Below are 12,569 nucleotides of genomic sequence, written 5' to 3' on the forward strand. Positions count from 1 at the left end.
CAGCTGTCGTGAGTGAGGATAATTGTCCAATCATGCATGACTGCATCAACCCATATATGGTCACCTGACTTAGTGAAGTCATTGACATTTAAATACTGCGAATTGCACCAACCTGTTTTCCCTACGATCTCTTCAATTAATTCACAATCCAATATTTGAACTTTGATCCTGACTCGAAGTACATATCGTCTTACGCTGTGTGACAGCTCAAGGTTGACATCCCTTTCCATATCTGATCGACATAAACCACTTGTCCGACATGCAAGCAATTTCGAGACCCATTCTCCGTCTCGCAAATCCCACTGTATTCCGATCGCTATCTGCCACTCCAAGAATCATGGGTTCAGGTGACATAGGTTCGACCGGCTTCATCCCTGAGTATGCCGGCACACTCCAAAATGGATGACGTCATATCTGACCCTACTTAGGAAGGACTCTTTCGCCAGACGCGAGGCTGCACACGAAGGGATGTATATTCGACAAATAGAATTGGAGAAGTGAGCTGTGCGGATCCCAATGTAAAGAAATAAACTCACCCGCGGATAGGCTTGAGCGTCTCAAACAAAAGGTCAAGGAGCAGCGCAAGCATATGGATGAACTCGACAAACATATGTAGGGATATCCTGGATTTTTCCTCTTAAGACCAACACTGACAGGTCATAGCGACGAGTATACCAAGTCTCAAGGGGGTGAACAGAACTAGCTTTGCGACTCCGTTGCGAGATCTGTTGAACGCCCATGATAGTCATACAATCGAGTTCTCCTAAGACATCGACATACGCATTACAACTAGCTCGACTTTCAACTAACAATAGTTTCGTGATAATTTTCAACCCTCTGTACTTGATGCTTTGCTAGCCTAGCGTTGTTACGAATTGGAATGCAACATCGATTTTGATCCTGGAGTTTCCTCTCTAGTCTCTTTCTCAACTCTAGATCTTTGCCTGCCACCTCCATCGGTAGCTCAAACAGGCCCATCTCGCCATCAGGAAGAAACCAAGAGACACTATTAGAACACTGCCCAAATATGCAACCATGGCTCTCTTCCCAACTTTGTCGAGCATCTCACCACCAATGGGGATACAGATTAGTGTGCTAAGTTCTCATTAGTGACGAACTAACAAGCTGGGTAGTATGAACACTCACGCAACACTGACTATTGAATATGTCAGACCGAACCTTCCACCAACCTCGCTAGCCTTGGAAATCTGCCCGATGCAGGCTGGTGCAAGACTCAAGAATGATCCTGAGGCCAACCCGAAGATGACCGAGAACATATAAAGCCCAATAAGGGTATTACCAAACGGCAGCCAGATCACAAAGACTGCCAATGCACCCAAAGCAATGAGCGCAGTCTGGGTGTTGATTCTGCCAAAGCGATCACCCACACCCCCGGCCATCAGTCGTCCTGCCGTGGAGGCTCTGTGTCAGACTAGTTAACACTTTGCTCGAGAGACCATCAACATCCAATTCAACTCACATGCTCAGGACAGCAAGAAGGATGACACTGGTATTGGTAGAAAACCCCTGCATGACCACGTACGTTGGATACAGACCCAGACCAGCAAAAACCTCGAGCTCAAGTCCTATTTCAATCTGTGGTCAACATTTCTTTTCTCCTACCATGCGCATCCTGGACAGGAATCAACCTACCAAAGAGGCCCACTGTCAGCCAGGTAAATCTCGCATCTTTCAAAGAACGCAAGTTGATAGTCGATTTGCTTCTGCCCTTCGGAAGGCGTGCCTTCACCAGAACCGTTCCAAGCATACCCAATATCAGCACCACTAACGCCAGCAGTCGAATCGTCCACTTATACCCAAGGTTGGTAAATCCAGCTCTGAGCACGAAAGGAAATATCACACCACCGAGACCTGCGCCCGCCATGGAAATCCCAATAGCAAGGGCTGCCTTTCGATCAAACCATTGAGGCACACTCGCCAACGCAACTGTGCTCAAGAGGGCAGCGCCAGTCCCAGAAAGCACACCAAGGGTAAGAACAAAGTGCCAGTAAAGATGGCTTTCGGCGAGAAGAAGAAGGCCAGTCACATAACATGCAGTTCCAGCTATAAGAAGGCCCTTAGGTCCATATCGATCAAACATTGGCCCGACCTGAACTGAAATACTCAGACCGAAGAAGGTGAATAACCCCGGAATCCAACCGACTGCACTTGGCGAGTAGCTGGCCAGCTGATGAGTAGCGAAGTAATTTTGTAGAATTCCCGTCGTGTTCATCACGCCGAACGTACTCATCAAGAGGAAAAATGAGCCGGCCACAACACACCATGCTTGCAGCCCTCCATCTGGGAATGCGTCGTCGGTACTATTACCAGTGAGATGGGTTGTGAGGGTGGAGAGCTCGGCTGGGGGTTCGACAACGGAAAATGCCGACCGGGGGGCTTCTTCGTCGAAGCTTCCGTTTTGACCCGTGGGGTAACTAGCGGGATATTCAGCCACGCTTGTCGATGCCGAGTGCCATGGCTCTTGCACGGGCTCTTGCACAGTTGCGGGGGCGGGCTTGTCCATAATATGATATTCCTGAGCCTAATTAGATGATAGTGATACTGAGGCGAGGAACTGTAAAGGGAGCAGTAGGAATGAAAAGGCAACGCAGCTATCTGAACAATTTAACAGAACATCCAAAATTCTAGTTATGTGGAGGTGACTCATTACGATAACGGCTTGAGTTAGCCTTCAGGGTTGCATGGATGATTTCATGGTGGGGAGTATACATCGGCATCGCCCTCCGACCTTTTGAACATGGGGGATATCGTGGTCAATAGATGATATATTTCGGTTCATTATTCGGATGCTTGGGCTCCCTCGCGCCTCCAGTGGCTCCATTGGCTATTGCTTTCTGTAATTATAGGAATGATGCTTCTTCTTCTCACCATCGGCTTCCCTCCCGACGTCACCTGGACGGCATTGACTCGGCATCCATGAATAAAGGTAGATTTCTATCAGGGATTCCTATGTAGGAGGATGGGTCACTCTGGGATGTGATTGCATATGTTCACATATTGTTCTTTGCTGGTGTATTCCATACATGTAGGTACATACAAGTACATACAGGTACATGTACAGGTGCAATTGGTCTCCACGGAGGCACCACCCGATATGTTCGGGTGTATTGCCATCTAGCACTCTCTCTCTCCATGAGGAATTCATATCGTAATATTTTTTCTTCAGTTGCAGACCTAGAAATTGGTCCTTCTTGAATGGAAGCAAGGGTTAGTTATGTTGCAAAGGTTTGATGAAGATCAGTGGCATGACACCCGCGCCACTCAACCCCTCAATATCCCGCGCCGCGAAAGATCCCGATTTCCTCCATTCTCACTTCAAACGAAGTGGCATGATTTGAGAAGTAAACCAGGTGACGTTGTAAATATTTCGTTTGCGAATCACGATTTATTCGTGAATAGATACCATATATCTATCCTTTTCTCATGATAAAGAGCCAGATTGTCCAGTGTCTACATCAATTGAGATCTCCATTCTATCCTCCAAGATGTCCGCAACACAATGCACCAGGCTTATCACCAGGAACATTCCTCAAGTGAGGCGGCAGCGGCAACTACAGAATTCCCGTGTCACTCTCGTTGGCAGTCCAGCCCCAAGTCACAACCCTACGATTGACTCCGAAGTTTTACCATATCGACTCTATGAACTCTCGCTAAAGAAGATCCGAAAAGAAGCCCACGCTGCTGAGCCCGATCTACGCCACGTCATTGCCGGCATCACAATGCAAAAAGTGGTTTCCAGTGCTGTGCATGAGGATCTTCTACACCGAGTCGATATGATCGAACGCGCAAACTTACCTCCAAGACTACCGATATTACCAGGTGCTGATGAGCCCTGGGAGCATGAAGAAGTCGTGTCGAATCAACCGTCAAATCCGAATGCGTGGGATATGGAATCTCTAGATCAAGCGCTTCTTGAGATGGAACGGGCTAGCAAGAAAGGAAATGTTGCAAAAAGTGTTTGTTTTCAGTTAATCAGTGAGATGTAAAAGTCGAATATCGAATATGTACCAGCGCTTGCTATCACTGTTCAGATCTGGTGTTTAATGCAGTTAAGCCATTTGGTAGAACGGCTCTATGGATCTTGCTTTCGTCCCACTTTTATACCCTCTGCCTCGCATTTGGACGCTAATTGGACGTTACTTAGAGTCAGCTAAATGCTAGGTAGACGTTAGTTGGACGTTACATCGATATTACTTATATTTAGCTAGACATAGATAGAGATTATTTGGATGATATCTGGAGCGTTACGCGTTAGATACGCGTTACTTTGGCGTTTGAACGTCACATAGACATCGATTGGCCAATATTTAGAGCTTTAGAGGCTATAGACTTATCGAGACGTTAGATAGCGTTGGGTAGAGCTGTATGTTATATCTTCAGCCAAGACGGAGAATCAATGACAGCCACAGGTCCTTGTTGTGCCGCCACAGGTCCGTCAACACAATCCTACCCTTTTTCCTGTTTATGCTGGTGGACTTGTATCCAATACTTATTTTATACTACCATATATCTACTGCTTCAATTACAACACCTGTTCCTCATTTTTAAAGTCTCCACTCTTTACTTGAACCACTTCTCTTTGCTCACCTCCGCCTTAAAAGTTGCTACCTATGACTACTCTTTCCCCTCAAAAAGTCTACTACATCATTCTGAAACGTTACCACAGAATCCAACAATGGCTGAAGAGACTAGGTGGTGTCACAGCTGCAAAAAGGACAGGCCTAAGGACTTGTTTCGGGCACCTGAAGATGCAGGGAAGGAGTTCTGGAAAATGTGCGAGCCTTGCCGCATAAAGTACCGAAATGTGAGTATATCACATGCCCAGATGGGCAAAGAAGTCCACTTGCTTATCAGGTCCGGACTAAAGATCACACAGATATCTCGAGCTAGGAGGTCGCAAGGAGGTGGGGGACGAGCTCGGCCGTATTATCTCCCCGAACCAGCGCCCCAAAAAAACATCCGCATCAGCAATTCACAGGCGGGGATGGCCTCCGAAAGCACTAGTGCTACGCCGACAACCACCGCGCCCGAGCAACCCAAATGTTTGTACGCAGGTGCCAGTCACCACAGTCGAGTCACAGTTACACCTCCCGTTGTCGAAACTTCTGCGCAAAGCACAACAACAACCACTGTCATTACCATTTCAACCATCACGTCCAAGAATGTGACGGAAACTTCGATCAAGGTAGAGGAAGACACAAAGACGGCTCAGAGTGGTATCCAGCAGGTCGAAGATGAAAACCCGGAGTCACTTTCAAGTGGCCCCGAATCTGAGCAGCAAAGTGAAGCCAGTTCAAGTGCCAACCAGCGTCCTGAACTCTTTGCCTGCCTGCATTGCGAGAGGCTTCGCCCATGGCCAATGGCGGGACTTCATATCTGTTTGTTGTGTATTCGGGACTGGAAGTGGTGTGCGAAGGGGGCGCACAATCAAGCTAAGGTAAATTTCTTGTGGGACGACCAGGAACATGATGAGTGTTACATGTGTCATTTCGCGGGCATCTGATACTTCTTGTCCAGTATGGAGACTGCAGGATTTGTATCTCCACGTGAAGCACCTATACCTAGTGTGTATGGCAGCTTTCATTCCTGATTTTCATTCCTCGGTAGTATATTGACATTAATTTGTGCGCGATCTGGGTAAGTTGAAAGAGCTGGAGGTCGAATACTGACAGACCAAATACAAATTGACAGCTGTATAAAATTCATTTCTTTCGGAATGTCTTTTTTGACGTCTTTCGGGGCATTCACTGACTATACGAAAGACATCTACTCAATAACTACATATAGTCTAAAGATAGGCCAAAGAAACGGGCATCCAGTGGGGATCCAATGCAGTTTTGGACATATATTTGCGCACGTGACACTCACCGAACCCAAAGGGCCAAGGTCGTGATTCTCACCGACAATATATGTACGGGAGTACTGGCTCGAGTTTGTCCATTTCGACTACTCCGTAGCCTCCAGGGCTCATCTCTAATTCTTCAACCCATGAAAGTGTCAATGCCAATATACCTGGGTATCCAATGAAAACCACCCAACTCGGGCCCAGTGGCAATGGTGGAGCGATCCCACCTATTCACCTCCACGCACCTATCACAATCTGTAGAGGCGTCGACTAATGTCAGACTAGCCAGTGTCAACACCGTCCGAGAGTAAGACGGGTCCACCCCTCAGCAAGCAGATCTCGGACTTCCACGTCGGAAATCTGGCTCGCCTAAATCCTGCCGTGTCGTTGGCTCGGGATGAAGAACCCTTCCCTTCAACCCCCCTTTGAGATCCCCTTGCCGCCCATGATCAGTGGTACGCAACAATTTGGCCCCGACTCACGAGTCAGGAAGGGTCCGAGCCGTCAATCACGGTCCTGTAAAGTCTGCCGGCTCCGTAAAGTCAAGGTCCGTTATCCCCGTCATCGTGCTCAGATCGCTCTTGGGTTCGGGACGCTCCCGTGCCCATCGAATGCGTCCCACTGGTAACGCATCGCTGGCATGGCTAACGTGGATCCTGTTCCCAGTGTGACCGAGTCAAGCCCTGCCACGCCTGCTGTGCCCATGGCTACCCCTCCAAATGCGTGTATGAGCATGTCCCTGACGAAGAAGCCCGCCCCATCAGCCAAGCGGAAGAGATTCGGAACCTGCGGGCGGAGATCCGCGAGCTGCGGGCAAGAATAGACGATAAACAGGATGGTACGTTTGGCCCCGCCCACTCTTCTCAGTAGCGTGTGCCAAACTCAGGTGGATGTGAAACAATCAATTGTTGACGTCTGTGCAGGATCTGGGGCCCAAGACCTCCATCGCCTGGACAAGCTTGAGAGCTTATTTGAGTCTATTCGCTCTGCACCCGACCCATTAGTGGATGATCTTGTTCGCGACATTCGGACCGCGCATGTCGGCCTTAAGAAAGATTTGGTCCCTGTTGGACCGTGGGAAGGCAGGGAAGGTATGTTGTATAAAAAATTCCTCAAAAGGCTACCCGTGCTGACAATCTTAGCGTATGAATCCTACGATTATCCCTCGCGTCCTTCGTCAACGCTGCCGGTCCGGAATCGCCTATTAATAAATTCCCCGGTTGAAGACTTCAATAACTTGCACACTGAGGATGACGATGACAGCGACTCCGAGCGCATGTCGCTAAATAGTGGGTCCGACTCGTCTGGCACGATCTCAGTTATGGGCATGCAAAGACCTGCGGTGGACGTGTTTGTCGAGAGATTTGTGGATGCATTTAGTCCAGAAGTGGATATAAAATCCGGAAGGGCGGGTGCACTGCGAGCTGCCGCCGGGATTCGAATGTTCTCTCCACTCATCACCGATGCGTTCGAGGCCGTCTCCGTTGCATTCTTTGGTCGTTCTGTGCAGAACAAGCAGATCGAGGCCTCCGGGTTCCGACTTTACCCCCGCGTGCTACGTTCTTTGCAAGATGCATTGGTGGACCCTGAAAAATCCAAAGCAGAGTCAACATTGGTGACAGTGATTCTCTTGCTGGCTTTCGAGGTTCGTCCCATGAAAAACGATATCCATTCAGTCCATGCTAACCCCAGCAGAGTGTTGAACGTACTACTCAGAGCGGTGTCTCTGCTCATGTCCGAGGTGCAGTGCGCTTGATCGAACATCGTGGGCCGGAAAGTCACATGTATGGAGTTGAACATCTTTTGTTTACAGAACTCCGTCCCTATTGGGTAAGATCTCAGACCTTCCATAATTGCCTCTTCTCAATCTAACAACCCAGATTGGCGCGGCTCTGGCAGCTCGACAACCCTCATTCCTGGCCCGCGGAGAGTGGAAGACCATTCCGTGGTCAGCAGGGACGACCCAAAAAGATATTCTACATCATTTGCTTGACATGGCTACCGAGGTTCCAGGGTTACTAGCGCTATCCGATGCCTTCAAAGAAGCGAAAATCACGTCTGTCATGGGCACACAAGAAATGGCTGTCAAACAGTCTACGCTTTGGAACGGAATATGCGAGCTTACAGCGCGTTTCCGTCAATGGTACCAAGACTGGGTTGTCGCATACCCTGACGGGCCGCCACAGGAAGCCGAACAACACGGCGACCAGGGGTTCCCGATTTTCCAACGCCGCGACCTCCGCACCGGGGCTATTTTCACCCCAACAAGATTCACGTATCCAAACCTACTACTCGCACAAACCATGTGTGTCTACTATGCTGTGCGATTGATCCTGTCCTCGATCGATACTCGGCCTGGGGATCGTGTCTCGCCTATGGAACAGTACGACTTGGGCTGCGGGATCTGCCGGTCTTTGGAGTTTTATATCCTCACTGCGCCGGGCAACATGATCAATCGTCTTGCGTTCCCCACTCGAGTAGCGTGGGAAGCATTCCCGGACGGAGGTCCAGAGCGCCAGTTTATGGTTGAGGTGCTGCAACTAGTCGAGAAGCGACACGCTCTCGGCCTTTGGGGTAGTTCTATGCCGGAGTTATCTACCAAAGAATCCTCGCCGCTGAATACGGGTAGTCCGTAGTGTGGATGCAGGTACTCCACACAGACGTGATATTCCGTAGCCACGATTTAATTATTTGATCTTAGGGTGCTGTGATCCAACTATTTGGACACAATCAGTGTTGCACCGACACGCAGTTGTGATAAAAATGAACCCCGATACCCACATGTGCATATAATAACAATAACATTGTTTTCAGCTAGTTCTAATAATGGCATGGTTTGTTCAATAGTATAGGGGCTATGTTCCGCGGCTTCCGGCTATATTGCCCGAATAACAAAGCGTCTAAAAATCAACACAAACCGCAATTATACTTGAAAAATGACAGCTGAAATGGAGCTGAAATGATGTATCCAAAGCTCATTTATTATTCCGCCTCTGATTGGATGTCCCCGATTACACTAGAGTGCATTCGACTTAGCCCCAGGGGGATCGGCAGATCTCAGCCACTCACAGGACAATCTCATCGATCAACAATCGATAGTGAGATGAAGACGAAAAAAAAAGGAGATGTGGGTACCTGCAGAATCCTTCATAAGCAGCATGGGGCCCATAATACGAATAACCACACCTGTCATACACAATGCCCTCTATCACCAAGTTGGCGCTCTCTGCCCTCGCGGCTACCACGGCTGTCGCAACAGGAATCAACGATTTCTCCTGCGAAAGCTCCTTCAACCCAGTGGTCCTCCTGCACGGTCTTGGCGCTACATATTATGAGGACCTGAACTACATGCAATATTGGCTGCAAACCCAAGGCTTCTGCACATATGCCATTACCTATGGCGCATACGATGGCTTCCCATTCCTAGGCGGCCTGAAGGCAATCAACGAGAGCGCCCCCGAAATTGCCGCGTATATCAAGGAAGTGGTGCAAAAGACCGGCAAGAGCAAAGTCGACCTAGTCGGCCACTCCGAGGGTGCTTTCCAGGCTCTCTACGTGCCCAAGTTTGAGGGTGTCGCCAACCTAGTCGACAAGATCGCATCCATCGCACCACCTACGCACTCCACTTCATTTGCCGGCATCTACAACCTCGCATATCTGTTCGGCAACCACTCGCGCGAAGCCGTCGGCGAAGTGCTGAATACACTGGGCTGCCCTGCTTGTAACGATCTCGGTCCCGATGGCCCGGCCATCAACCGCTTGAATGACGGTACCCCCATCGCGCAGCCCGGTAACAGTGTCACTATCATTGCGTCCAAGTACGATGAGTTGGTTACTCCCCCATCAACATCCTTTGTTCACGAGGAGGGTGTGACGAATCAATGGATCCAGGATACTTGCCCGTTGGATCCTGTTGGCCACATTGGCGAGGCCTATGATTTGAATGTCTGGCACTTGGTCAAGAACGTGCTAGCCTCAACCCCGGATAAGAAATTTTTGTGTCTGTTCGGGTCCCCTGGTAAATAAAGGACTTGACTGTGTAAAACGATTATCTTTTTTGTAAATATTAACTAATATTCGAATGGATAATATCTTATCCCGCCGTCATTGCTTCGCTTTCTCCTGCTTTCTATATATTTCTATTCTGAAGGCTGTTTTGCACGGTTTCGAAATAGGTACCTAGATACCGTAGAGCCAGCAAGGCTAGCTTGACACTGGGATTAAAAGGTTATTTAGGTTATTTACAGAGTATCAGACCATGTCTACTTGAACCTCTATATACATCTGGCAATCAAGCCTAATAAATCCCCCACAGTACCGGCTGACCTTTAATGTTGCCATTACAATCCATGTTGTCCTTTGCTCCAACCTTGCCATCCCTAGCAAACTGCTTAACCGACTCCTTGATAATATCAATGACGTCCTGCCCACCAACAACGATGTCCGCATTCCCACCCTCCTTGGCAGCCTCCACACCAAAGTGACAAGAAGCATGCGCGACAAACTCGCGCTGATTCTTGCCGAGAACCTGAGTGGTATAGTCCGTAGTTGCGTCGCCCTCAATGTTCTTAATGATTGTAAGACAGTCATCGACAAGAGGCTAATCATTGCTAGTTACGTCCACAAAAGTCGAGTGCCCGCAGGTGTCCTTACCTGGTGGAATATCGCAGGGGTAGAAGTCGCTGGACCCGGATTGGCCGTGACCCAGGATTGAAAGGCGCGCTCGGGGCTGCAGACGGGGATCCTCATAAATCCAGGTGTTGTAACATCCATGTCCATCCTGTTTTCGATTGTGCCCTGGTTAGTCGGGTCCGCGAAGCCACCGCCGTTTGCGTTGCCGTTTTTCTTCCACGTGCGGACGGACCCCCTGATCAGATCAGCAGTGGAGACGCCGTCGAAGTTGCCACCGCTGAGGGAGTCGAGGCCCGGGGGCATGGAGAATTTGTTGTCGGCGCATACGTTCTGGCAAGGGCCATGGTCGTAGCACATGCTGTGACATTGGACGGCGTCGCCGTCCGGATAGACGAGGTAGTACTGCTGCCCGTAAACGCAGGCGCCTGTGGCATCCATGGTGTCGTCTTCGAGGTGGGCACTGAGTTGGTAACAGGAGTAGGACATCAAGTATCTGAGGACTAATGCAAGAACACGGTCACATCATAAAAAAGCCCAACGCCCCAAATGCAGCTAACAAACAGGATATGCTAGTCACAACCAGTTGTTGTGCGGCATTCTTGTTGTCCTCGGGGCAATCGGTTGGCGGGTTTAATCCGTTGCATAAGCGAGTTTTCAAAGACGCCTCCATGCTTGCGACAATGGTCTTGTCAATATTGACACGACAAGGATCCGGTTTGGGAGTCGGAGTGGAGGACGCTACCACTGCGCATGTGCCATTGGTGTAGTCCCCGCCAGACCAATCAACGCCCCGCGGGACCTGCATGGTTTTGTTGGTCACATCGATTGTCACGCCGTATTCCCCTGGACATGTCTTGTTTGCTGTGGCAGCAACGAGATCCACATTGGGGGCGGAACTCTGAATGGTGAACCAGGTTGACCAAGTAGACATGTTGCGGATCATATCTGCCACGTTGAGATGATTTCCAAAGGCATACTCGTTGCAACTCTGCCAGGTCAGGGTCCATCTCACTCTCCATCGACCCTCGTTGTTTAGGGTAAAGAACTCGTGTGCAAGGTAAGGGCCATTGCCGGTCCAGTTTGCCGATCGGAAATCATGATAGCGCGTAACGGTGCCGTTACCTTCATCCAAATTCCATATACTGTAGGAAATGTGCGGATTCAGGTATCTCGCACGCTCTGGATTCTGGAAAGCAAAGACGACCGGGAACGACTCGGTTGGCGCATATGTTTCGTTGCGCGGGAACACTAGGTCCACTTCTAGTATGTTAGAAGCGTTGATTGTTGTCCCCATACAGGCAACGAGCAACCAGTTCGCCCGCGAAACGTGCATGCTGAGGGCGAGTCGGGCCTTTGACAGTGGGCCAGAAAGGTACGAAGGAGAGGAAAACACGGAGATTGATTTAGACGACGGTTTTGCGAAGAAGAAATTCAATTTTGTAGTGAATGGCGGAGGCATGCACAAAAATAGGGGTTATGCGCTATATAGAGTCAATCAAATGGTGGCATGGGGTTGAAAGAACAGGTGAGACATTCAATCCTTGCCCGCATAAGGTCGCGCCTTGGCAGCTCATGGGCAATCTTACGGGGTTTAAGACCCTACCATGTTCTCTTTCCGCCCCGAGAAGCGCGGATTCTCCCCCTGCTAAGGCTTGGCTTCTGTACTTTATCAACGCTAACCGGCGGTGGACATGGGCCCCTAGTCGCTGAACGCTCCTGGTCGGGGTGCTCCGGCTCCGGTTGACTTATACTCTTATAGGCACTTTTACCCCTTTGGGATATCCAAAATCTTCCATCTCGCACCAGATGGCAAATAATGATATCCGTGCTCTACACTAGTTATTGATACCGTATAATACTACGGAGTACTCCGTACACTCAATAACCTAGCAAGGGCCCCGGGGCTTTAACTAGTCCTAAAGTAGTCAGGATGTAGTACCTAGGTATTTACCCTTGAACATAAGTCAGACAAGCTCTGGATTACGGATATGCTCTAGCTTTGCTAGCAGCTGGGCCGTCTCGGTCAGCGCTCTCCAGCAGCTGAACCCCGGAATCACCTGTCCCAAATCTC

General features: G+C 49.5%; 8 protein-coding genes across 8 annotated transcripts; 5 read left to right on the forward strand and 3 right to left on the reverse strand.

Moving 5' to 3' along the window:
• Positions 1–337: 337 nt before the first annotated feature.
• N7525_010609 (uncharacterized protein) lies at positions 338–703 on the forward strand (the record flags this gene model as incomplete). The annotated part of the gene is made up of 4 exons (XM_061215152.1): positions 338–378; positions 429–497; positions 547–612; positions 664–703. The coding sequence occupies 4 exons, from the start codon at positions 338–340 to the stop codon at positions 701–703; spliced, it is 216 nt and encodes a 71-aa protein (XP_061067664.1).
• Positions 704–932: 229 nt separating this feature from the next.
• Positions 933–2,524, reverse strand: N7525_010610 (uncharacterized protein; the record flags this gene model as incomplete). The annotated part of the gene is made up of 4 exons (XM_002561402.1): positions 933–1,095; positions 1,147–1,422; positions 1,481–1,586; positions 1,654–2,524. The coding sequence occupies 4 exons, from the start codon at positions 2,522–2,524 to the stop codon at positions 933–935; spliced, it is 1,416 nt and encodes a 471-aa protein (XP_002561448.1).
• Positions 2,525–3,506: 982 nt separating this feature from the next.
• On the forward strand, positions 3,507–4,007 carry N7525_010611 (uncharacterized protein; the record flags this gene model as incomplete). The annotated part of the gene is made up of 1 exon (XM_061215153.1): positions 3,507–4,007. The coding sequence occupies one exon, from the start codon at positions 3,507–3,509 to the stop codon at positions 4,005–4,007; it is 501 nt and encodes a 166-aa protein (XP_061067665.1).
• A 689-nt stretch (positions 4,008–4,696) lies between these two features.
• N7525_010612 (uncharacterized protein) lies at positions 4,697–5,524 on the forward strand (the record flags this gene model as incomplete). Its single annotated transcript, XM_061215154.1, has 1 exon — positions 4,697–5,524. One exon carries the CDS (start codon positions 4,697–4,699, stop codon positions 5,522–5,524), a length of 828 nt encoding a protein of 275 aa, XP_061067666.1.
• Positions 5,525–6,311: 787 nt separating this feature from the next.
• Positions 6,312–8,502, forward strand: N7525_010613 (Zn(II)2Cys6 transcription factor domain-containing protein; the record flags this gene model as incomplete). The annotated part of the gene is made up of 6 exons (XM_002561399.1): positions 6,312–6,413; positions 6,533–6,704; positions 6,790–6,957; positions 7,009–7,511; positions 7,562–7,696; positions 7,747–8,502. 6 exons carry the CDS (start codon positions 6,312–6,314, stop codon positions 8,500–8,502), a joined length of 1,836 nt encoding a protein of 611 aa, XP_002561445.1.
• Positions 8,503–9,064: 562 nt separating this feature from the next.
• On the forward strand, positions 9,065–9,892 carry N7525_010614 (esterase/lipase family protein; the record flags this gene model as incomplete). The annotated part of the gene is made up of 1 exon (XM_002561398.1): positions 9,065–9,892. One exon carries the CDS (start codon positions 9,065–9,067, stop codon positions 9,890–9,892), a length of 828 nt encoding a protein of 275 aa, XP_002561444.1.
• Positions 9,893–10,163: 271 nt separating this feature from the next.
• On the reverse strand, positions 10,164–10,984 carry N7525_010615 (uncharacterized protein; the record flags this gene model as incomplete). The annotated part of the gene is made up of 2 exons (XM_061215155.1): positions 10,164–10,466; positions 10,520–10,984. 2 exons carry the CDS (start codon positions 10,982–10,984, stop codon positions 10,164–10,166), a joined length of 768 nt encoding a protein of 255 aa, XP_061067667.1.
• Positions 10,985–11,015: 31 nt separating this feature from the next.
• On the reverse strand, positions 11,016–11,831 carry N7525_010616 (uncharacterized protein; the record flags this gene model as incomplete). Its single annotated transcript, XM_002561396.2, has 1 exon — positions 11,016–11,831. One exon carries the CDS (start codon positions 11,829–11,831, stop codon positions 11,016–11,018), a length of 816 nt encoding a protein of 271 aa, XP_002561442.2.
• Between the last annotated feature and the right edge of the window lie 738 nt (positions 11,832–12,569).

This window comes from Penicillium rubens (genome assembly GCF_028828025.1).
Source record: "Penicillium rubens strain IBT 27055 chromosome Unknown utg000004l_segment0_segment0, whole genome shotgun sequence".
NCBI lineage: Eukaryota > Fungi > Ascomycota > Eurotiomycetes > Eurotiales > Aspergillaceae > Penicillium > Penicillium rubens.